We start from the raw sequence: 26973 nt of genomic DNA on the forward strand, positions 1-26973 counted from the left end.
TTCTTTTTTGTTGTCCAATTTCTCTTTATTGCACTCAGATAAACTAAAGACTTTATTTCACTTAAAGATCAAAAGGCACTTTTCAGTTCCTGGCCACCAACCCTTCTCGATGGGATAATGGGCAGTACACTGGTTTTTACTTTTCCCACATTTTGCTGCTGCTTGTGCAGGACTTTGGCCTCCTGCCTATTCTGAGGACCCCAGGTGATTGAAGGATATGAATTAAACCAGGACTCTGTTTTCCCAAGCACACAGGTATGAATCCAAAGTAGAAATATCAGGAATACATTCATGCACATGTGTCAAATGTGACATACTGTGATGGCAGCAGGATGAACTAACAGCACGTATACCCTCAGCAGCTTGTTCAAGGAGGATGACTCTTTTCTGTTTGGAATACATCTGTGAATTCCTCATATGCCACCTCGTTCCTCTTTTATCTGATTTGGCACAGTTGTAGTGTGCACTAATCTTGGCTATCCTGCAAAGCAATGCCAAATAGTACAGGCTGCATACACGCTACTGAAGGGTCACATGGAAGAATTCTTATCGAACTTTGGGTTCCTGGCCTAGGGCACCATTCACAGTGAGTTCATTGGCTAAGGTGTGAGCTGCTGCAATTTTTAAAAAGATAGTGCAGTGTGCAAGGGGTTCTGCTAGAATCTGAGGTAAATTTCATATGTTAAAATGAGTGATTACCAGTTGATCAAGTGCAAGGATAAGGAAAGCAGAGTGAGGTCACACATATTCCACTACAGATGGGTACACACTACCTTGCCTCCTGAGCTACCCGAGCCGTGACATGGAAGCTGTGTAAAGATCGAATCTTGAAGCTTTAATGTGGGTTTATATCTTCTTTATTTAAATGCAGGTAATCCACACAGCTCCACATTCCCAGGGTAGTCTCAACTGACACAGAGCGGAACTTCGGAGTCAGATAGTCACCCAATAGGAATGCCCACTGCAACATTCCAATTCATTGCAGTCTGCGTAAACATAGACAAGAGATTACCACACACCTCTCCCCTATCAAAATAGAACACTAGGAAGAAAAAAAAGAATCACACATAATAACCTTAAAAACGATGGATAGAATTAATTAAGAAAATGTATCATCCTCAATTCCAAACTAAGACATGTTCCCCTTGTAAGACACAAATCTGATAAGGTTCCAAATTCTCCTGTCATCCACTTTGACTGCATTATGGAACACTTTCAAAGTTCTTCATAAATAAGAGTACTTTGACCACCCTTGTGATCTCACAGGACATTTAATTTTTGCCATATCCCCCACACTGAACTAAAGATGTGCACCATCTTTTCTCACATCCAAATGACATATGCAATCCCTCACACATTTTAACTCGTTAGGAAACCCACTTCCAGATTCCCATTGTAGGCTGCTGTTTTTACCCCAACACATCCATCCCAGTGACAACTCTGTGTTGGTCTTTCTGCCTCTGAAAAGTTCAAATTGTACCTTTCCTTTTGTTGAACGTGGTGAAACCCTATGTGCTGATAAAAGCTTCTTCAGAGCCTCCTTCCAACTTTCCCTGCACACCTTTCCAATTGCACAAACTCTTTTCTCACTCTGTTAAGTCTTTCCACTGTACCATTGCCTTCAGGGTGGTAAAAGGAAAACAAAATATGTGTTATGCCTTTCTGAACCAGAAAATTCTCCATCAAACCTGACACAAATTGAGGTCCATGATCTCTCAGAATTTACTTGGGTCTCTGTTAAAAATTTCACTCATGAAATCTATTATTCTCTTGCTCTCTGTTCCTCCCACAACTCCTATTTCAGCCCAACGAGAAAATTGTTCAATGAGAACCAGAATGTAACTACATAATCCCTTGTCATATAAAGGTCCCAAAATATTCAAAGCAACCACTTCCCTGGGCTTACTTGGGAGATCCCTAAATTCCATGAGGGTACACCTCACCTTACACACCTTGTCACTCCTGGTACAATCCAAACACTCTCTGACCAACGTTTCAATCTGTACATCTATTACAGGCCACCAATAGTCCATTCTGACTTTTGTTTTGGTTTTGCTTCTGCCAGGGTGTCCTTCATGTGCTAATCCTATTACTCTTTCTCTAAGAGATACCAGCACCACTAATCTTGTTCCATACAAAATGACACCGTTGCCCCATGATAAATGATGTCTCACTTTCCAAAAGTGTTCCAAATCAGCATCTTTATTCTTACCCAAACTCCATCCACTTCGTATTGACTCTTCCACTTTCTGTAATACCTAATCTTCGCAAAGTGCATCTTGACATTCTTCTTGAGATAAGGTAACCTCAGAGACCACACACACTTTTACTTGTTCATTCTGATGAGTTGTTTCTTCCTCCTTGACTATACTCAGCCTAGATAAAGAATCTGTAAGCTTGTTGCGAGACCCAGGTACATACCAAACTTTGAAACTATACTTTTGCAGTCCCCCTATCCATTAACTTACCTGCATTAAAACAGTATTCAGAACCTTTCTGGACAAAACCTCATCAAACGTTTGTAATCTGTCGATATGGTGAAAGGCTTTCCCCACACAAAATGTCTCAACTTCTTTATAGCCCAGAACACACTCAAAGCCTCCCTCTGTATGGTAGAGTAGTTGGACTCAGCCCCATGTGGAGATCCTGACATATGTGCCATGGTGCGCTAATCATTTCCATTAGTCTCATCACTCTTGTCACAATCACTTTGAAGCAACTATGGACCCAATCCAACTGCACTAGCATCAGTCATTATGAAACACCTCTTGCTGGGATCAAAACATTACAATCAATTGGCACTCTCAAGACTGCCTTTCACATCAACAAGTTCCCTCTCGCACTCTTCACGCCACAAAACTTCTTCTATCTTCTTAAGCAACAGTCTCATCCTGCTTGTCCTTGATGCTAGATTCGGGATGAACTTAACATGAAATTCCACCATCCTAAAGAAGGACATTAACTCCTCATTCTTAGATAGACTGCACAATGATAATATACTTGAAACTAATTCCTTATGGGACACATTCCATCACTCTTTATACTGAGTCCTAAGTGCTCAATTTCTTGCCTACCAAACTTGCACTTATTGAGTTTGGGAATCAAACTCTTTTTCTTCAACACATCCAAAACCTGCCTATCTCTCAAATCATGTGTTTCCAACATTTCCCCAAGAATCAATATGTCACCCTGGAAACACTCCATACTTTCCATCCCACTAAATAACAAGTACACTATTCTTTGAAATACTGTTGCAGCTGACAGTAGCCCAAAAGGCATGCACGCATACCGGTATGTGCCAAAAGGAGTAATGAAAGTAGTGAGATCAATCAAGTCTGAATGCAACCATATCTGGTGGTATGCGACCATCTTATCTGGAGTGGTGGAAAATTGCACTCCATGCAATAAAGTCACCATCTCATTAATACTGGACAGAGGACAGTGGTCATTCACAACACACTTTTTCAAGAACCTCAGATCCATGCACAATCTGATCTCTCCTGATTGATTGCCTGCTACTACAATCGGAGCCACCATTTAGAGCTTTCCACCAACTCTTTGACTCCTTCATCACATTGACGCCCCAGCTCCTTCTTTGTGGTTTCCTCATGGAACTGGGTATAGATCTAACTTTACAAGTGACGGCAATGGAGTCATCTTTCACCCTTATCTGATGGGCATGCCCTTTTGAGGCACCACAGTTTTTCTTCAAAAACGTATGGAAAATCATTCACAAACTTGTTCTTGAAATCTCAAGCAGTGGTCACAATCTCAAGACTCTGTACATGGGTCTTCTGTATATCTCGGATGTAATCTTCTCTCAATGTAATGGGAGATGAGGCATTAGGGTCCAAAGAATACCCAGATCTTTCTCCTGTGGCCAACTCAAGACACTGTTCCCTTTGACAGGCACATACACTTTTCCCTGGATTTTCTTACTTTGATACCCTATGTCAGCTTCGAATATTCACCTGTGATAACATCAGGTTCTTTCAAACCTACTTTAGCTCTAAGCTTCATGTCAAAAGCCTCATCAGACACCAGCGTGAGCCAAGCACCCAAGTCAACCAGTGCTTCCATGCATAGCCCATCAATCGAAATTATGTCTTTGGGATACTTTTTTCTAACTCAATGGAAACAGTCAAAATGAAGTTTTCAACACTCAGAAACTGAATCTAAAGATGAATCCTCAGCCTTCCCTATGTTTTGTTTCATAAAAAGCACTAGGCAAAATGTCCTTTCTTATTGCACAGTTTGCAAACAACATCATAGCTGTAAATTTTTTAAAGGAGCAAAATGACTTATGTTTCCACACCAGTAACACACCCCTTTGACCCTAGTCTGAACGGGTTGAGGCATTTTATTTTTGTTCTCCTCAACTTGCAGATCTACTTTGCTAACCAGAGGTTTGATGTCTTTCTCTATTACTACCACACAATTTGTTTTGCTATAGCAATCACTTGAGTCAGGGTGGGATCATCCTTCAACCAAAGTTCTTCCTTGAGTTTATCAGAGCGGCATTGCAGCATGAACTGATCCCTGATGCGTTCCTCCACAGAAGCCCCAAATGAGATTAGATCCACATACTTTGGCATAATGCCCAAACGTTTTCTATCATTTAGACCACTTAATAGGTGGGTCTCCTAGTGAGGGGAGAACAAATGGGTGAAGAACAACATTCTGCATTTTAGGGAAATCCTTAAAGACAGGAAGGTTGGCGAACTAGATGTTAAGCACTGAGAATACCGGAGGAAGTGAGAAGTTGGAATCACGGTCAGCAGCCTAGCAGCCACTCTCTGGTGGATGAAGTAGAGGAAGATGAAGAGCCTGCCGAAAATCCTGTGAAGCGAACTGCCCTGAAGAGCTCTGCCATGTACTCCAACTGTGGCCAGCAGTAGTGTGAGTATCCCGCTAGCAAAATCCACTGTGCTGAGATAAGGTCACTGCCAAAAATGTTGTGCAGTGCTCTGCGCTGGAGATCTCTGCTGTATCCTCTAACTATGGCCAGCAGCAGTGTGAGCAGGCCATTTTTGAGATTTGCATGCTGGGCGAAGACATGCGGCTCTGATGAAGGACTGTAGCGAGTGCTGGAGCACTGAGACATCATAGTAGGGGTCGGAGAGTGTGGGAGCGCCCAAGCGAGGCTCGCGGCACCGACAACGTAATTTGAAATTCAAACTTGGAACTGCAACTTAGTAATTGAAATTGTCCTGAAATACTCTAGAAAGTGCATAAAATACACTGAGAAACTGGTTTTATGCGGCAGTATGCCTAAGACTGGGATTGATCTTCCAACAATAGGTCAAAGAGAGCGCATGAAGCTGCTAAAGTTGTGGCAAAAAACATGACTAAAAGCATGTTTTAAATGAGCAGGTAGAACAATCCTCAGTGCACAGAGTCTTTAATAGTGCTGAAAAGGGTGTTGGAGGCTTGCATAAAGGATCAGGACACAAAAGTCACTCGCTCCTTTAAAGACAAAATGCCTGTAAGCTCTTGAATGTTGTTGAGGTGCTCTTGGCCCGTCGTTGGCACTGTAAAGATCCAATCTTGAAGCTTCAATGTGGGTTTAAATCTTCTTTATTGAGGAGCACTTCATCCACACAGCTCCACATTCTCAGGGTAGTCTCAACTGACACAGAGAGGAACTCCAGAGGCAGATAATCACCCACTAGGAATGCCCAGAGCAACATTCAAATTGTTTGCAGTGTCCATAAAAATAGACAAGAGATATCCACAAGCTGTACTGTTGGATGACCAGAGTTGTCAGTATGGCATTTCCAGGTGATTGTCAAGAAGCAGTGGAAAGGTTCTGTTGTGTTTCGATTTAGATACCCGTATATAGGTTTCCCTGAATCATGTCCTTATATAGGCACAATTCACATTGCCCTTATTTAGGTATAGAAACCCAGTCCTTATTTAGGTATTAGCCATGCTAACCAAATACAGGCATGGTCACCTACATCCAAACACAAAAGATACACAGCCGACTGATAAAGCGCACATCAATATCAAAGTCCCATATTAGTACGTTTCCTGTGCCAGGCAACTCCGAGATCTGCTGTGTTTGGATCCCACTGGAAAACCAGAGAAAACAAATGGAAAGAAGTGGAGGTGGCACCAGGTATGAAGTCACAGTCACGTGAAAATGGATTGGTTCACTGTGGTACTTTATTCTCCTTCATATAACATGTAAAAACAGCCAACGCGTTTCGTTCCGTTTAAAGGAACTTCATCAGGGCAGAAAGGTCACCTACATCCGTCCATCCCACATCACAACGAGTTCTTAGAAAGCAGACCCTTAAGCCGAACGGGACTTTCCCTAGCTAGGATTATTGATTTCTCCAAGAACTCATCTATTATGCATGAACAACTATTCCTTAGGGGTTCATCCATGACGTCTTCCTCTGCCCGACTTTATGTCAATGCTAGCATTCCTAAGCACCTTCCAGGTATAAATATGCCTTCCCTTACCATGGCAAACCATGGCACGACTCAGCATGACTTGACTGCACGGTTCGCCATGGAAAGTTCGGAAGACACCATATACCGGCCTGATGCACTGACCAGACGCTGTCATCCCTGCTCGCAGAGAATCCAGCTTTTAGTGTTCGGACTGACTTCGCGGGGTGTTAAAGTTTGAGACCCGGATAGAGATTCCCACCTCGCTCATTCTAAAGGTATGGAGCCGACTAGAACCTAGAGGGACACTTGGCATACTAAACTTAGTATATACCATACTATAGAAAACAGCACCTACTTTTACCTCGCACTAAACTTAGGTTCGGTACACCGGGGTAGGACTATTTTAGGAGCATCATATGAGTATTCACTTTTTAGCCTGTGTTATTTATGTATGTATATATGAATATGTGTCATAGCTAAAAGACTACTGCAGTATTATTTCTTCTTACTGCTTACGCTGTGCGTATTATATCTTGTTTACTGTCTAATGATTGTAACAGTTCATATCTCTTACACGAGAAACAAGACTGTTCAATAAACCCTTTTATTGAAACGCCCGTCTATCTATTTCTGTGTAACTCTGGAGAAACTAAGCATGCACGATCGACTGAGTGAAACTGTTATCTATTGTTTCCACGAATCTGAGACGTGTTGCGATTCTAAGGGAAACAAAGTTGTCATGTTTATGCGGTTGTCAGAAACTAATCCATTCTTGTTCATTCAAGAAGTTTCTAATGACCTCTGAGTTAGCTGGCACACACACAAGTTATTAAGTTTAATGTACTCGATAGGAGCATACTGACCTCAGTCCTATGCAAAAACTATAGTGTATATTATTCCAATGCGCAGAGCCTATAAGGGAAATAGGAACTACACTACATGGCGCCCAACATTTGGTAAGGCACTAATTTAACGCTAGATACTGAAGTAACTCAGTCGTGCTTTTCTCAGAGACCCCCACTCATAATACTCCATAAGACGTCTGAAGTGGGTAGGGATAATATCTGCCATAGCTGAGTAGGACTAAAATCCTATGTATTAGCTGTTTGGTTTATTCAACGTTGAAGGATACAGTGTTCCAAAATATTGTGCATCTTATCTTTGTTTCCTTGAAACTTGTTCTACATTTTTCCAAAAACAATGTCCCAAAATGGGGATAATACAGAGGCTGCAGCTGACCAAGTCGTAGCAGCCTTTAATACTACAGGTTTAAATGAAACCGATGAGGGTGTAATAAACATCCATCCAAATTTAAGGAGAGCCATCACTCTAAAACTTATAAAACACGGCCTAACACCAAGAGGTGGTAGAGCAGTTTTTGTGATAGAGGCACATGAATCTTTTCAGACAGAGGTATTCTATTCATGGATTACATTCCCAGAATCAAACCCAGAAACAAAAATGTTTCACTTCTTCAAAGAAGATGAACCACCAGAGGAATACATTCCCTTCGAGGATATTGAAATTCCACTCACATACCAGGAGCATTAGCTCTGGTTTAAAGGCGCCCTAAAACATTACAATCACATTACCTGGCTCGGTCCACTAGGTAGACCAGGAGCAACGTGGCCGATATTAGCCAGCTACACAGCACATCCTGACATTGAAATAATGTCAGACAATGAATTACTCACTCAACAAAAATAGTTCATAAAAATTTACAGACAGTTAGTACAATATGTAATGCGGACTTTAACAGTCCAACCACCAATAACCATTCCAAATCAAACCCCTCCTCAGGGGAATACACTAAAAATTACTCCACAGACTTTACATGCAGTCATGGGTAAAATGCCCACAAAACATGAACAAATTCCATTCTGGATAGCTCAAAAGATTACTCAAATCGAAGCAGTATTTCCCAATACTAGCCCTTATGAGAAACACAGAATCCTAACAATCTGTTTACCAATGGGGATCACTCCACATCTGGAAGACTGCACCACTTGGGGCACAGTCTTTGCTGCCATCTATACTAAGACACATGTGTTCTTAGGTATGAAATTACTGAAAAACTTTGACCAGGTCTCAACAATAATATTATCTAATATTAAAGGGGAGGCAGCATCAGTGGCGATCCACCAGAAATTAAGGGAATTTGATGTAACAGAACATCAACATGAACTACCCAGAATAATAGAAAAATCCTATGAAGAATTAGGCAGACAGTTTAGGTGGGAAACCAGTTAAACCACAACTGTCTGAGGGTCCTGAAAAAGATTCAATTAAACACAATCCTACATCTTCTAAAAAGAAGTGGGAACACATTCAAAAGAGAAACGTTCTCAATCTCGAGGTAGGTCTCCTCAAAAGGAGCCCTGTGAAAGGAGGTATAACCTCAGGAATAGGGATAATTTGAAAAAAAACTGACAGGTATCAAGATACTGATACACGTTCCTCTCGTACTGTAGTGGAGACAAGGTTTTATGTGCACACATTGCTATGTTAGCATCAGCGCTTTAGAAGCTAAACGCCATTTGCTGCTTTTGCACACAACACTACAGGTAGCTGTTATTACAAGTAAAACTGCTTGCTTGCTTTTTATTCACATGAGAACAGTCTGTTGTTCACATCCCTAGACGTGCACCGCGACCTTAGTCTGAACACTGTGTGCAGGAAGCCATCAAGGTCAAATAACAATGTATGCTGTTGAATTCAGGTTGAACGGCCCACGCTCTAGACACAACAAGCACACAGCTGCAAATATCTGAAACTCGGGTGCCTTTAATATTGCATTTGCATGCATGATTGAGGCACTTGGAGAAAACCTTCCCAGACACAGAGAGCAGAGCTGATCCTGTGATGTGATTCACCTAAACTGATCTTTGAGGTATGGGGTTCCCCATTCAAACCTAGAGACCTTCTATTACTTTATAAAACTAGTTTACTAGCCAAGGGAGGGTGGTTCACAAGGTATTATAGGATCTGTTTTCCACTATCATTTTTAATATGATTTCTCCCTTCATTTTCTATGGAATTGTAACAATGCTGATGGTTTTATTTCTAATAATTTGTCTGCTTATGTTAGCCAAAGTACTGCACCTTAGAGCACGTAGTTAAAAATAAACATTTTAAACTTTTCTGTGTCTCTGATTACTCTTGTTGTGGACTGATATGAGAATAATAACGAAAAGGCGTTTCTGATTCTCACCATTCCTGAGAGTACTCTAAGTCGCTTGTTCTGGGTTGTCTAATCATTGGTAGCTTCGAGATGATACGGAGAACAAATGAGACACTGATGCTAGTCGGATTGGGGTTCTGGGTACTGAGGTGAGTTTGTTGGTACACCACAATTCACTGAGGTCCTGGTTTCCTGTGCATAGTTCTGTGCATGAGCAGAATCCCCGCAACAGTACCTTTCAGACATCTTCACAGAAATCCTAAAGAAGAGGACGGTCAGATCACAAAGAAGAACGCATGAAGTCCAGAGACGATCAACATGTTCAGAAAAACAAATCAAAACCTCAATTCACCAAGAAAAAGGTAGCAGGTCTGAAGATCAGACATGTCGAAAATCCTGAGGACACAACTCAAGAACGGAGAATGGGCTCAGACAATGCTGGACAGTGCAGCAGAAGTAACAATAGCTCGCAAAAACCTGAAGGAACTTCTGGAGACAGTGGACTTGAATGAATACATAACAGTTGAAACTGTAGACACCAGGGTTAGTTCTCCACAAAAGTTATATGAAATAACACTCCGGATGGAGGGAGACATACCAAGAAAAGTGAAAGCACTCTTTTGGGAGAAGCTTTCAAGGGGTTATGATATACTTCTAGCAGAAAAAGACTGGCCTCCGGAATTTGTCAGGGGGTGCCCACATGGCGAAGACATCATTATGCCAGCCTTTTCCAACCATGTTCCTATACATTTAAAATATACTTATGCCAGGAAATGGGCAGTAGCCCAGGCCCCTGCATTATACAAAGATCATGTAGGATGGGATGAGGACTCACCTCACCATAAAATCCAATTAAAATGTCAACCTACTGCACAAAGGCAGTACCCAATTAAGCAAGAAGCTAAAAAACAGGTCAGGGAGATCTTCAATCAACTTGAATACCAAGGGGTGATTGAAACATGCACCTCATCAATGTACAATCCTTTGTTTCCTGTTTCCAAACACATATCGTCTAGTTTTGGATTACAGACACCTGAACACTTGTTCTAAGACATTTGCAGTACAAAATGCACACAGCACAGCATTAATGAATAACATTGTGTGTAAAAAATATAAAATCACATTGGATATTTCAAATGGTTTCTTTTGTCAAAACATAGCACCTGAAATGAGGTACTTGACAGCTTTCTCAATAATGGGGACCCAGCGTTACTTCTTTCGACTCCCACAAGGGTTCAAGAACAGCCCGGGGTTATTCTCAGCAAGAGCAACAGAGTTACTAAAAATTTATGATGACGGGGCATTGTCATATGTCGATGATATCTATCTGACAGACGATGACCTGGATAGGCACTTGAACAGGGTGAACACCATTATACTGGGTTTCGCCTCTGAGGGCTATAAATTCAACTTGAAAAAATCTAGAATTGCCCATCTCAATGTCCTTTTCCTAGGATATGAACTTTCAAGTGAAGGCAGCAAATTTTTTAGAAAAATGTGCGCTGCTCCAACCTCCAAAAACGATGAAAAATTTACAGTCGATTCTAGGTTTCCTGAATTTTGGAAGAACTTACATTCTAAATTACGCAGAAAGGGTTAAACCTCTCTACGAACTAATCAAACCTGATTTCAAAATCAAAGATTGGACACAGGAACGCACAGAAATCCTGCGTTCACTACAAACTGACTTGTTTGCAATAAATCACTAAGAAACACGTGTAAATACACGCAATTTAGTGATCCGAATAATTTCGGGTCAATGCGGGTTCACCTACTTAACTTTTAATGAAGGTGAAAAAGTATCAATTGCATACAAATCACATTTGTACACACAAGCGGAAATGCGATTCACTTCAACAGAGAAAATTCTGACAGCAGTTCAAACCGCTGTAGCAAAAGAAAGAGCTCTAGCTCAGGGGAAACGCATTATTGTCGTGACTCCAATGCCAGCCTTGGAGGCGGTAACAAAAGCGAGCATTCCAAATGCAAAAGCTTTACATCCAAGATGGATACAATGGGTTAATTCTCTTGCTGCAACAGATGTTGAATATGTTTTTGATCCTTATTTAAAAACACAAGCATTCCTGCAGTACGAACACGAATGTCCTCTGCCTATTGAGATTCTCCCTCTTGACCATAATGAATTCATAATTTATACTGACGGATCAGCACAAACCGCTACGGGGAGAAAGCAAGCTTACAGTGCAGCCTGCGCGATCATTAAAGGTCGTATGCGCAATGGAAAATTCCGACCGATGGCCACTAAAACACTTTCTTTAGGAGATTGTACAGCTCAGCGAGCTGAACTACAAGCATTCAAATTGGCACTTGAAAATACGGATCGCGAATTCCCCACACTTATAGTGTGTGATTCTTTTTACTGTGTTCAATCATATAATGAATATTTACAGAATTGGGTTCAAAATGGTTTCAAAGATGCAAAAGGGTGCACAATCAAGCATAAAACACTTTGGGAACAAGTAGTTCAGTTGCGAAAAGGACTACAAAACACTCACGTGATACACACGCTGAGTCATCAACGTGATGGCGTTCACGTTGCAGGGAATTCATTGACTGACGAAGCCATGAAGGGGGCTATGCAAACGGCTTCCGTAGCTGCGATCACTTATTCAAAAACGAAAATAGACAGTGAGATATTGTTGGCTGTCAATGCTTCAAGCAAAGGCACTCAAATACTTGTATATAATTGATGCGAACAACGTTCCGTTTGCTCGAATCCCTGGAGTGGGGGATAGGGTAATTCCAAACATGGAACGTAGAGCAGCTTTGATTTATGAAGCACATCTGGGGGAGGGTCTGTCACATCAGAGGATCTCTAAAACAATGTTGACATTAAAAGAGATGTACTGGTGGCCTGGAATGAATACACTTATTCACATCTTTATCAATAACTGCATAGACTGCAATAGAGATTGCAGTGCAGAACGCCACCAAACACCAGGCGGCGAAGTAGCTTGCCCAGTACAGACACCATTGTTAGACAGCATTAGACTATCCACATGCAGGCGTCCTCTTGGAATGCAATCCCACAAACAAGTCAAGTTTCCTATGGATGTGGCCTCAGCGCTCGGCTGATGCTCAAACTGTTATAAAGGATTTGCGAGTCTCTATCGGCACACACGCAATTGGCACACTACATTCTGACCAGTGCCCTGCGTTTAGCTCTCAGGCTTACAAAGAAGCCATGGCCAGTTTGGGCGTTGCATTGCAGTACTCCTCTCCATTCCATCCTGAGGGAAATTCGGTTGTCGACAGGAAAAACCGGGACATAAAGTGGTCTATAACAGCTAGGGTATTAGGTTCGGGTGATGGGTGGGTTAAACATCTTTATGGGGTCCAACGCTCATTAAACAATTTGCCAAGAAGTTCTCTAGAGGGTGTCACTCCATATGAGGTCCTATTCGGGACAAGAATGTGGGTTCCTGATCTCGAATGTAAAGGCACAGTGGTGGAAAATAAACCATTTGATATCAAAGGTCGTTTGGCTGTTTTACAGTACTTAAATAAACTAAGATCGAAACAAAGCAACGTTTTCCTGAAGCCAACCACCACTGGGGATAATCCAGCCATCCCAGCAAGGCCTGTCTGGATTTCAAAGCTGGGAATCTAGTAAGAGAAAAGATTGCGGACAAGAAGGAATTTGGGCCTTCTTACAGACAACCAGTACCTGTCCTAGCAATACACGGATCAAGAACAGTACTTGCTGGTAAAAAGGAGAAAAGATTTGTGTTCATCGACCTCATCAAAGCACACTATGTGGCCGATACTAAACAGTAGGCCATGTGAACTCCGACCAAGTAGCAGACGCACTCCTCTAGCTACTATCCAAGAGGTTCAAACTGAAAGACTCATCACCATTGAGAATCCAACAGAAAGAAATGAAGGACTAAGCAACAATGCTATGGAACTCATTCCTCTTGAAACCCAAATAACAGTTCGTCCTGATACACCGGTCTACACCAACGTAGCAAGTGATCCACTGGTTCCAGCAATTTCAACGAATCCTAATGCAATTTCAACCATTGACAGAACTGCTTCTGGCTATTTCATTAACTTTGATATGTTTTCTGAGGATCCCAGCGAGCCTGAAACGATGCCAGCCAAAAGAACTTTCAAAGAACAAGCACAAGACTTTTTTCAACACGTGAAAAAGACTTATCTGGTTACACCATGGATTGAACTTCTGGAATATTTTTCTTTCTGGTTTGGCTAGCTTTAGTAATAACTCTGAGCATGTTGATAGATGTAAGATATATTCATTTGGACACAGGAAGCAAAAATTTGAACTTACTTTTGGAACCACATAAATCATCCCATCGTGAAGCAAGAGACTTGTCAGCAGTGAACATCACAGCCGTTCCTATACAAGATGGTATAGTTTGGGACAAAACGGATTATGATATATGCAGTCCGTCTGAACTTTTGAAGATTCTACACTTATTTAAGATTTCATTAAGTGACTTTATTACGTCCAGTACCTATTCTGATGATTGGGATTTTGAGACTGTTGATAACATGATTTCTGATCTAGAAAAATCTGCTGCATTCTCTAAACATGAATACATAGAGGGTTCAACAGACTATGAACAGCTTTTTTGTTACAACCACTATGGTCATTATTTCTTGCATAAATCTGCAACACCTAGAAATGTATTTATGTATAACCAATGGGAACATTGTCCTACACCACCAAGGGGTAGCTCAAAAACGTTTGAAAGAAAGTTTCCATATTTTTCAGGGTACAACACATCCAATCCAGAAACGTTTTATTTAAAAAATGTGAACAAAACAGGAACGAAAAATATGTTAACCAATACGAAACAGATTTATTCTGCAGCCTTTGTTGCCCAACTGTCTAGACAGGGTTTCGACTTTTGGAAAAAGACAATTGACCCGAAATCTGTCTGGGGTACAAAAGATTGGCAAGTGCAAGGGATAGAAGCTTTGTTTAGAGCCTGTATCATCCCACAGTAGATAATGTTTTTGAATGACACTCTCCAACAAACGTCTTGCCTTGGGTTAGCCAAGATCAAAGACATGAACAAACCGTCTATACATACACCTGCAAGTAATAGCACTACACAGGGGGTGGTCGACGTACATACTATCTTACAACACAACAGATCAGGTTCCGAATGGAAAAAATGGTTGCTCTGGCCCACAGACACAAACATCTGTCAAGAAAGATTCCTGAACAAAAATCAAGGTTTAACAATCAATAGGCCAGACCCACGCTATGTTAAATGACAGCATCCAGGGGTAGTAACAACATACAATGTAGGAAAACTATGTCTTGATTGGCTGAAGACATCTACACTGGAGGATGTGAAACAACACATATCTTTACTTAAAGAAGACGCAGACCTTAGGGAATTCTTGCTAGGTCCAAGAAAACTGCATCAAAAACGTTTCATATATGCTGGCATCTATGCTGCTTATAATGAAATATGGAAGGTTACCCAAGCAGACGCTGCAGAAAGAATACAAGAAATTGATCGTATTAATTTAGAAAATGTCTTGCTGTGGTCGACAATGGGTTAACAACTCTGTCATCCAAGATATATTCATTGGGCAACATTGTACCCTCTGATATAGACATTGTGGAACAAGATTTGGTCCTGCTGCGTCAAGGCCAGTCTCAATTACTTTCTATTCTGTCATTAGGCTGGATGCTACAATACTTGCATGCATGCTATGTGCCTTGGCATTTCATCAACACGTCTTCTCTGTTTTCTGATTACAATCTCACTGATAAACAGATCAAACTGGTACAAAGGGCAGCGAAGTATACAGTGCTGAGCATTGAAAACTTGAAAAATTGCCATTTACGGTAGCAGAAAAACCAGCTACTGAAACATGGCAAAATAACTCTGCCTGTTACAACTTTCCTTTTTCAGTATTGCCTTAAACACATGCCAGTAGGCAAATATGAAAGGTTGGGTAAAGAATACATCAGGACATCCTGGGATTTACCTTACACACACAGATGTTGGACTGGGGGGCGTGAAGTGTTTATTAGCGGTACACACTGTGAAAATGCACTAAGCGGTTCACTCATATGTCGGGCTATTAGTTTACACGGGGCTTGTAGCGATTTCACTGCAAATTTATCCTGCCACCTGCAAGGTTCACCAGCCGCTGTGATTAATCCAACGTTTGGACAACTTTCAAATGGGAGTTACCTCATGTTGAATGATCAGAGCTGTTGTGGCATGTTGCCAGGTATCCCATATCTAGTAATGGTTACTTCCAGGGTCACCCGCTGTATGCAAGTCTTGTTCCCCCAAATAGACACAGTCAGGGAGTCGCCTTTATGGCCTTCACTGAACATCTCTTCTATACGAATTGATATTTTAAGCAGAATAAAAGCCATTCTTTTACAACAAACCGTGCCTTTGACCTCGACCAAAGAAACCTATGGTCTACAAGTCGCAAGGACTTCTGCTGAGATACAAGCTCTGTTAAGGACAAATTGCCGTACACATTTCACAGAAATATTGGGACGTATCTTAAACATGTCTGATACGAGCGGTATTGTGCATGTATTTAAGACCGTATGTTCGGGACTGTTAACACCTTTTCAAGCAGTCCTCGGAATCATTCCAACCTTCATGCACTCTGTGTTTGGTGGTCTGCCACTAATTCTAGCACTCGTTGCAGGAATCCTGTTTTTATTCCTACTGCTAAGCTATGGCAAGCCAATCCCCCATCGTCACTCCTGGCACCTTGGAGAATGCTCTCCTGGAAAGAAAGTGTCGTGAGCGCATAGTGCAACTATTGGGTTTACCCCATCTACGAGAACTAAATACCACATGGTTTCTGTCGTTCAGACCAATCTGGCAAGATTGCATCTTACCTGTTCTCCACTGCCTGCTTTGCGGTGAAGAATGCGTGCTAGACATCTGTCTAACACTCCCATCAGTCATGCCAACAGATATCGGTACTGTGCTGGACCCAATAACGGCCCATGCTCTGTGTTGTCCCCAGCGGCTACCAATCCTAATGACAGCATTCATTGAGATCTCACAGACGCAACATGCTACTGCTGAGGTACGAGATGGATCACAGTTATCATCGAACACTGCTACTGACGATGCATCACATTTATGTGCAATTAGTCTTCTAAACGAGGTAATCGACCAATCACCAACAACAATAGACGACTTTTTGTCTACAGGATTAGAGGAATTCATGTTTTCCTCAGCATCTTCAAATAACTTTTGATTTGCCTCACAGTGTACCAGGTAATCTATGAATTCGGCCTTCATTTTTTCTAAACAAAAAGACTAAGGGCCTCATGTAGGTAGCTAAATTCGGTAAATATCCCGTTACCGACCGGTATTTAGCTATTTGAGATGTAGGAGGCATATTTCAGGATTCGGTAATTTACCGAATCGGTAAAATTACCGATTCGGTAAATACCGAATCCTGAAATGATATGTAGGAAACACTCTAATGAGTGATGAGTAGGAATTAGAATTCGGTATTTACCACCAAATATAGGTTGGTGATAAATACCGAATACCTTGCAAAACGTGATATTTTGCAGATGTAACAGTGCCATGTGGCAGACATACATGCCCTTAGGGCATGTATGTGCGCCACATGTGCACACATGGACGAATCAGGGGTGCAACAGGGTGTCAATGTGACACCCTGCCACCCATGATAATGCTCCCCCATTACCGATTCGGTATTTACCGAATCGGTAATGGTAACTGGCTTCCCATTCATTCCTATGGGCCTCCAGGCCCATAGGAATCAATGGGAAGGTATGCCTCATTACCGAATCGGTAAATACCGATTCAAAATTACCGACTTTTTCCGATTCGGTAAATTTTACCGAATCATTACCTACATCACATTTACCGACTCATAAATACCGAATCAGTAAAATTCGGTATTTATGAGTCGGTAAATGTGATGCTACCTACATATGGCCCTAAATTTGGAACTTTCCTAAGATCGCACTTTTTGAATATTGATATTTTTTTATGGCTAAAAACTCTGCTTACAGTAGAACTATTCATAGAGAACATACTTCTTTGAAACACTTCCAGAGACACATTGTCGCCTTTTTTCACATTTATGTAATCATGACATGAAATGGCTCTGAACTTTTTTCCTTTCTGTAAACCTGGACCATTTCATTACATATGTGTATATATTTCTGTTCATTCTCTTAGCATTCACTGTAAATATATGCTTAGAATGCAACATTGCTTTAATATTTACAGCACCTGCATTTGATGTGTAACAAACTTTTAACAAAGACTTTTTAGTATGCTTTTACAAATGTTTTTAGTGAACATGTGATACTCAATTTTATGTGTTTAGTATGTTTAGCATTTAGTAATATCGATCATTCGTCAATGGAGTGGGTGTTGTGTTTAGATTTAGATACCCGTATGTAGGTTTCCCTGAATCATGTCCTTATATAGGCACAATTCACATTGGGCCCGATTCACAGAACTAACTTAAGACAAAATCCTAAACTTACTACCATTTTGGTATTCACAGAAGGCACTTACTCATTTTGGTATTCACAGAAGGCACTTACTCATTTCGGTATTCACAGAGGTTAGGAGTCCTAACTTTAGGACTCCTAAATGCCTTCTGTGAATACCGAAAGTCTTAAAATTAGGATTTTCCTCAGTTTAGTAGTAGTATAGTTAGGACTCTTAACTTTAGGACTCCTAAATGCCTTCTGTGAATACCGAAAGTTTTAAAATTAGGATTTTTCTCAATTTAGTAGTAGTAAAGTTAGGACTCCTAAATGCCTTCTGTGAATACTGAAAGCCTTAAAATTAGGATTTTTCTCAGTTTAGTAGCAGTAAAGTTGGGAGTCCTAACTTTAGGACTCCTAAACTGAGAAAAATCCTAATTTTCAGACTTTCGGTGTTCACAGAAGGCATTTAGGAGTCCTAAAGTTAGGACTCCTAACTTCTGTGAATACCGAAGTGAGTAAGTGTCTTCTGTGAATACCAAAATGAGTAGGTGCCTTCTGTGAATACGAAAATGGTAGTAAGTTTAGGATTTTATCTTAAGTTAGTTCTGTGAATCAGGCCCATTGCCCTTATTTAAGCATAGAATCCCAGTCCTTATTTAGGCATTAGCCATGCTAACCAAATACAGGCATGGTCGCCTACATCCGTCCATCCCACATCACAACGAGTTCTTAGAAACCAGACCCTTAAGCCGAACGGGACTTTCCCTAGCTAGGATTATTGATTTCTCCAAGAACTCATCTATTATGCATTAACTACTATTCCTTAGGGGTTCATCCATGATGTCTTCCTCTGCCCGACTTTATGTCAATGCTAGCATTCCTAAGCACCTTCCAGGTATAAATATGCCTTCCCTTACCATGGCAAACCATGGCACGACTCAGCACGACTTGACTGCACGGTTCGCCATGGCAAGTTCGGAAGACACCATATCCCAGCCTGACGCAATGACCAGACGCTGTCATTCATGCTTGCAGAGAATCCATCTTCCAGTGTTCTGACTCCCTTCGCGGGGTGTTAGAGTTTGAGACCCGGATAGAGATTCCCACCTCGCTCATTCTATGGTATGGAGCCGACTAGAACCTAGAGGGACTCTTGGCATACTAAACTTTGTATATACCATACTATTGAAAACAGCACCTACTTTTACCTCGCACTACACTTAGGTTAGGTACACCGGGGTAGGACTATTTTGTGAAGCATCAGACAAGTATTCACTCTTTAGCCTGTGTTATTTATGTATGTATATATGAATATATGTCATACCTAAAAGACGCTGTGCGTATTATATCTTGTTTACTGTCTAATGATTGTAACAGCTCATATCTCTTACACGAGAAACAAGACTGTTCAATAAACCCTTTTATTGAAACGCCCGTATAACTATTTCTGTGTAACTCTGGAGAAACTAAGCATGCACGATTGACTGATTGAAACTGTTATCTATTGTTTCCACGATTCTGAGACGCGTTCCAATTCCAAGGGAAACAAAGTTGTCATGTTTATGAGGTTGTCTGAAACTAATCCCTTCTTGTTCATTCGAGAAGTTTCTAGTGACCTCTGAGTTAGCTGTCACACACACAAGTAATTAAGTTTAATGTACTCGATAGGAGCATACTGACCTTAGTCCTATGCAAAAACTATAGTGTATATTATTCCAATGCGCAGAGCCTATAAGGGAAATAGGAACTACAGTACAGTTCTAGGCATTAAAAAGCATAGAAATTATTGTCTGGGGCATTAGACATTTTCTTCTTTCTTGTAACAGAAGCCTATCTCTACTTCACAGGAGGAGTATCCTGAAGTAGAGATCAGACGGAAGTATATTCGCACATTGATGTTGCCCTTGGTTTTAGGCAAGAGACCATTCAGATACATTTTCAACTAACCAACCTACAAAGCAGACCATCAGTAGCATCCAAGTAGGCCACTCAATGAGTTGAAGCTGCTTTGAAGATAACACATGCTGAGTTTCGTTGGTGATTAGCAAGCTAAATAATAACATAATGTATAATGCTTAGTCCTTCTTCTCCACTTTAAATGCCCTATTTAGACCAACAGATGATAGAATGGAGTGTTTAGCCACGCTAGAAAGCATAGGCAAAAAGAACAATTGATGAACAGAATGTTGAGCAATGTCAAACATTCACCCCAGTACAATGATCTGGGCCCAAATCCATTGTTTTTTGCCCCCCATGCCATCTAGTTTAGACCCAGCCATCTGCAAATTAGTCTTGACCCTGTTCCTCATAGGAACATTCCAGCCCGAACTGCCTGGCCAGGTCCTCCCTGGACCGGAAGAAAGCATCCTGGGACAGGTTTCAGGGTTTCACCTCTCATCAGCCAGGCTAGCTTGAAGCATAGAAAGGCAAGAAGTACTTCCAGATCTGACATTGATCGGTGTGTGATCAACAACCTTTATCATACACAACCAACACATGTAAGGCTCATTGGAGTCCTCTTCACTTCTTTCTGCCAGGTAGGATCTGCAGTCGAGTCTATGTTCAAGGTGTTTCCCCTCCTTGCAGAACGTGGCAGCATAGCAGGTTGTCTCGTCAACTGGAATGGAGTCTGTTTTCGTGGCATTCACTGCACATCCAGCTATCTTCTATGTTGGCTGCTGCAGAGGAGATTCTTCCAGGAAACACGAATGGTTTGTGTAGTCAGCCTGCCAGCTCCATAAGAGTTCTCGAGAAACGATTGGAACAGATTCCCCTAGGCAGAATACCATTGAACTCTGAATGGAGTCCAAAGTTCTGTTCCAGGTCATTATATCTTTTGATAATACTTTCAGGTTTTACATTCGGATAGGATTTTTTTCTCACTTTTTGGAATTCATTTTTGCCAACAATGTATGGCTAGAAAGTACTACCGACCTTCTCTGAATTCCATAAGCAGATCAGGTAGAATAGTTGACATAGAACAACACTGGAGGCTGGTTGCTTGCTCCCATAGTTTCCTGTTGGTGCCTATTTCCTTTTTTATTCTCCACTTGTCATCTGCCAGTTCTCTTGCCTGTCGTTCAAAGGGTTTTTATAATATCTAGTTTTTTTCCTCTGAAGGGCTGGAGTTTTTTCCAGTCTGCTTCTCCTCTCAATCTTGTCCAGTATACATTCTGGATTCAGGTATGATGAAATCTCTCTTCAGACAAAGAAGACATACAATTTGTCACCAAGGAGGCTCAGCTGTAACTCCAACTGATGATTAACACACAGAAGTGAGCACAAGAGTGTGGCACTGGCAATCCCTTTCCATACAACAAATTGATTAGATCATGAGAAGCTTTAGGCATTCATTACTCCTCTTAAGCAAGCGCTCCTTCGGCAGAATCCAGAGATAGTGTTTTGGACCAGGCCTCAATCTTCTTAGGCTATCTTCAAGGCTCATTGTTCCCAATGAAGACATTTCAGTGCTCCTGAGAATGCCAGGTTATCAGGAAGTTGGCCACTTGGCTGGTATTCATATAATTTAACTCAGAAGTAAAAGAGGCCTAGGTGAGAGGTGTTTCCAGCTGCATACAGTGGCGTAGCAAGGGTGGGGTGGGAGGGCACGTGTTTTGGGGGTGGCAGCTCATCCCCCGTCCTGCTCTTACATAAGTTTGGCGAAAACACAGAAAATCTCGCCAGCACCCCCACCCTTACAACACAGGAAGCGGCAGTGTACACATCTGTGTTCATTCATTATGTTTTCTTCTTAAATGTTGTAGGTAAGGTGCTTTTAGAGCCACATGTGTCAACTTTAGGAATAGCGATAACCTAATTGCGATTTTCAGCGAATCATAATTAGGTAATCGCTGCTCCTAATGTATGAAACTCCAAGAGTTTTATTTAGCGATTCCTAGGAGGTCGCAAATCGACCTACCTCATTAATATTAATGAACGAGGTCGCAATTTGCGACACCCTAGGAATTGCGAAAATCACGGGAATGGTGGCCTGCTAGGGGCCGCAAGCTACCATGTCCATGATTGTTTTTTAATAAAGCAATCCTTTTTTTAAAATGCAGCCATTTTTCCTTAAAGGAAAACAGGTTGCATTTAAAAGTGGTCCTTGCGACCTCGGCCTGCTCTTAAAAACGGTTTTCTCCACCATTCCCCAAGGGGAAAGGGTCCCTTGGGGACCCCTTCCCATTTGCAAATGGGTTACCATCAACTTGAAGTTGGTGGTAAAATGCAAATATTTTGCGACCGCATTCACAGTCACAAAACCTTCAAGCATAATGCTGCGATTCGGTATTTTGAATGCCCGCTCTAAACATGCCTCTTCCAAATACCGAATTGCAAACTCATTTTGCGGATCGTAAAATTGTGTTTGACACATAAGAAAAGCCTTTTTTACATTCACAAATGGGCCGATTCTGCTAATTGGCCAGGTTTCGAACGCAAAAGAGTTTTATACACGTGACTCTTTGTTCTTTATTAGCCTCCGAATATATGTTAGTGCTTCACTGCACTAGGCCCATGTCTAAACTATATAAATACCACAAAAAATAAAGAAAATGATCACACAGACAACAGGTACAGCATGTGCAACAGAATTGCAAGCTTCACTAAGTGTGTGTATGTGTGCGCGCGCGTGAGCATTTTTGGACTTGTCTAAGGGTCATTCTATTTGACTTTGTGTATGGGGACTCAAATTGTGATGTGGGTATTTACTGGTAGGGATGCTTTCTGCTGACGTGGGTTCAGAGAGGGGCCAAGAGAGGGGTTGAGGTGGGAGAAGAGCATTATGGGAATTAGTGAAATTAGGTAGTGATAGAAAGGTGAGGTGGAATAAGAAGGGTTTGGCAAAGAGAGAAGGGTGTGTTAGAAAGGAGAGTGAGGGGCAGAGAAGATGCTGAGTAGTCGGCTGGGCATGTGTGAATAATCATAAAATAGGTTAGAGGTTTAACAATCCTGCTACAGAGCACTGCATCCAATCCCAAGGTCACAATTTTTTGTCTCAATCAATAACACAGCAGGCTCATGTGCTTCTTGCATCAGTCCTTGAAGGTTTTCACTCAAACTTGCGTCTTGAGGATTATAAAGAGGTGTCTCATTGAGTTGGAGATTAACTGAAATCACCCTACTTACAAAGAAGGCAAACATAGACTTGCCTAAGTTGGATACTCAAAGAGCTAGAAAAAGTAAACACTTTCATGTCTCTGTCTCATGGCAGATGAGAATTGACGAGTAGTGTGCATCTTTGTTTCCTAAAAGGCTTTTGAGTCCAAATGTGGTGCTAAAGCTACGCTATATTAAAGTGAGGCATTTGGAGCTAAATGTTATCACTCAGTGACATAGCAGCTTCTCCTGCTCAAACCAACACTCCCTTCAGGGCATTACCTTTGTATCCAAATGCCCAGACTAACGTTCTATCGTGATGAATCCTCAGTCAAATAAATAGAATGATGTGCCTCTATACACCAAATGGACGTTCGACCGTCCATGCAACGCAACGGCGAAGGGTTGCATTACCTCCACTAACATTGTCATTTGTTTCTTTGCCAGTGCAAGTGTGGGTCATGAAAGCATTTGTGAGGAAACCACCAGCTGCTTCCAGTTGAGGAGTCGCTTTCCTAAGGGATACAGACCAAACCTTTTTTGGAAAGCCATGAAGTTGCGACTATCCCACAATGCAAAAAAGCTTTGGCAAAGCCAACAGTCTAGTGTTGGCTGACAGCCTTTTGGCCTTTTCAATGCTTCTATGGTTTTGTCACGGTTTATACAGAACGTTAATGGTGAGAAAGCTGCTTAACCCACGTCAATCTAAAATAAAATTGCTAAATAAAAAAAGTTTTTTTAGTTTCAAAAATCACACATTGCAATAATAGTCCCTGCCCTTAAGGGAACTTTATGTGTGGATGTCCTCCTTGAAAAAGTCCAGAATGCTGTCACTCACAGTAAAAATAGCCAATGTCTGAAGTAGGCTGACCCATTGCCATGGTGTATGCTGTAGTGGGCGGACGAAAAATGCGAATGCAACAATGGCAGACCAATGGATGAAAAGAGCTGGCTGAAAGAACATCCCCCTCCCAGGAAAATATAATATATGAATGATTTTAGTAAAATCCAAATAACTTGGCTAATGCCAGACCTAACAAGCATTTGCAATGCAATAGGTCTTGCATTACTTAAAGTTTGAGCCAATAGCTCAAACTTTCCGCAATGCGAGCGCTATTGCATTGCAAATCAATCGCTGCACTCATGCTTTAGTTTTAAACATCTGAAGCCGAAGTGCGGGTGCCACAATTGCCTCAAAAGTGAAGAAATAGACAAAAAAAGTGTTTTCTATTTCTTCACTTTCTAAGCAATCGCGGCACCCGCGCTTTAGGTTAAGATGATTAAAGGTAAAGCGCGGGTGCAGCAATTGTAACAAAAGTAAAACAAATAGAAAAAATGGCAGCCACACGCTTTTTTTCTATATATTTACTTTTGTTACAATGGCGGCACTCATGCGTTGGCTTTAAACATCTTAAGCTAAAGAGCAGGTGCCGCAATTGCTTCAAAAGTAAAGAAATAGAAAAAAGGCATGGGGATGCATTTTTTTCTATTTCTTTAATTTTGAAGCAATTGTGGCACCCGCGCTTTAGCTTAAGAAGTTTAAAGCTAAAGCTAGAGTGTCTTCATTGTAACAAAAGTAAAGAAACAGAAACAAAAAAACATGAAGCCGAGTTCGGCATCTAACAAAAGAAAGGCGCTCCCACAATTATTCAAGCGGAGGCGTGCTGTGCTGCTTAAATTGACAAACAAAACATTCCAGGAGAGCATGTCTTACATCCAGCAGTAGGCAGCACAAAGTGATTTAAGAAAATAGTGCTCCAAGGCTGTAATTAAAACATACAGAGTAACAACACATGTAACAGGGGCAGTCCTCATGGGAGGATACAAGAAGAGAAAAGGCGGTACCAAGGAGTGCCTACTAAGCCTATTGACAAATGAAAAGCCACCATTTACAAAGGACAGTGACAGAAGCCAATTAAAAAGATGGGCATAAAGTGGGCAGAGCTTCATGCCCATATCCTGAATACAGCATGTCTCAAAGAGACGGCACAAGCGCTGCCTTGGCGAGACCTAAAAAGGACCAAGAAAGCAAAACTGAGAGAGATCTGAAGAGACAGGCTACATTCAAATAATTCTTATTTTTTATGTCTCATAAACACTCAAAAATTCAATGGAAAAGCGATGTGCCAAAGCAAGAGAACTCTCCTTGATCACTAATAGATTTAGTGAGATTTTGTTTAGGAAAATGCACTGCATCTGTGTCTGTCTGATTCTGTCTAGAAAAGTGATGCTAACCTATTTTTGTTTTTTCAGGTTTTATTTTCATACATACACAGAAAGTGTGTTTATGTTGTCCTGCAGAGTCACCCCCAGGAAAACAATTCAAATCAAAATAAGAGGACTACAAATGTGAGTCTCCAGTCCTTCTGAAAAAGGCCAACGAAATGTGTGCTACAGACTCAACTCATCTCTTTTCAGTCTCATGTTCCAGCAACTGAATTTTGGCAAACAATATGACTTTTGTTTCTTCCTGGGACTTGAGATTGTTAGGGTTAGTTTAACTATGTTGATGTGTGCTTCTTGCATTCCCACATTGGCCAGAATGCATCTAACTAATGATTCTGAACATTTTGGATTTAACGTATGCACTACAAGCAGCATATCTTCATTTGCACATAACTTTCACTCCTCCTCTTCACATGTTTACTGTGACTTTATGGACTACTTTTGATTGTGTTTTGATCAGAGTACTAAAATGATGCAGAGCAGTGTTCTCCAAAGTTGGTCCTGGATGCCTGATTTTTAAGTTAGCTACATTTGTCTAAATGGGGATATGCTAAAAATCTGGCATGGATCTGGTCCTCAAGGATCAACCTTGGAGATCCCTGCTGTAGAGCATAAGTCTTCAAACTGGGGGGCCTCATTTGATCCCGGGGCGGGGCGCCAGGTTCTAACCAAAAGATATATTGTGGTTTATAAAAGTGTTTTAAGTGGAAAAATATAAGAGTCAGTAAGCCACTATGTAATGGGCCATCACTAACACCTTGTATCATTTATATACTGGCTAGGTATAGGCATCAAAGGGGAAGAGACTCCGACGCGGCTTTAATAAGATTGAAGACCACTGCTGTAGAGAAACCTGTCTAAAAGAATGGATGCCAGGTTATTTAGTTGTGTGCAAATACTCAATTAGGGATGTACACAATTACAATCTTGCACACGAAGTTTTGAGAATTCCACATCCTCAAGAGGCAATAAACCCTGTCTTCTTCAAAAGATTTTCACCCAAAATGTAAACTAAAAGTTTTTTGCAGGAGAATTTTGTTGAGAAAACCTTCCACTAAACATGGACTATATCACTCATTGTGGCTCACAAAAACAACTATTGCTGGATTTCTTTCCTGAAACTTTTTTAACCTTCATTATCTTCACAAAGCTGTACAGTTTTGAAAAACAAACCTCACAAAGTTTGCAAAGGAAATATATTGCAACTTTGCACGTGCCCACGTGCAAGAAGAAGGGGACTGGCAAGTGAGAAGTATACATTTTCTATACCAATAAACTGTTTCTGGCATTCACATTATATTACTATTTCATTTTCCTGCTAATTTTTTTCTTATACTTTGACTACATTGATGCAACTTTATGAAATGTTCAGGGCTGAGTTTTGCCTCTCAACAACTCTCTGAAGAGCGCAATTTTTGCAAACACTCAATAAATGCACTAAGATTGGTGAGTATTAGTTAAGATTTAAACATTGTAAATGAATCAATAATTTTTGCCTGTACAACACAGCACTAATATAGGTGCACATGTTTTTAAGCTTGGAAAAATTCAAGTTGTATATATGTACTTTATGCAGAATATACAAGCTTTAGGGTCC

The 26973-nt window shown here is 41.1% G+C and overlaps 1 protein-coding gene across 4 annotated transcripts in view; it reads left to right on the forward strand.

Moving 5' to 3' along the window:
- The window catches only part of LOC146832697 (Y+L amino acid transporter 2-like), a 395072-nt gene extending 368392 nt beyond the window's left edge, over nt 1-26680 (forward strand). For 2 of the 4 annotated variants that reach the window (XM_085605981.1, XM_085605980.1), the window contains exon 9: nt 25404-26674. In XM_085605981.1, the coding sequence (XP_085462107.1) occupies nt 25404-25486 (83 nt within the window). In that variant the 3' untranslated portion in view covers nt 25487-26674. Of the gene's footprint in view, nt 1-25403 lie in introns of all 4 variants that reach the window. The other 2 variants (XM_085605978.1, XM_085605979.1) reach the window with 1 other exon arrangement.
- Nucleotides 26681-26973: the final 293 nt, after the last annotated feature.

Source organism: Triturus cristatus, chromosome 5_1 (genome assembly GCF_964204655.1).
Source record: "Triturus cristatus chromosome 5_1, aTriCri1.1, whole genome shotgun sequence".
Lineage (NCBI taxonomy): Eukaryota > Metazoa > Chordata > Amphibia > Caudata > Salamandridae > Triturus > Triturus cristatus.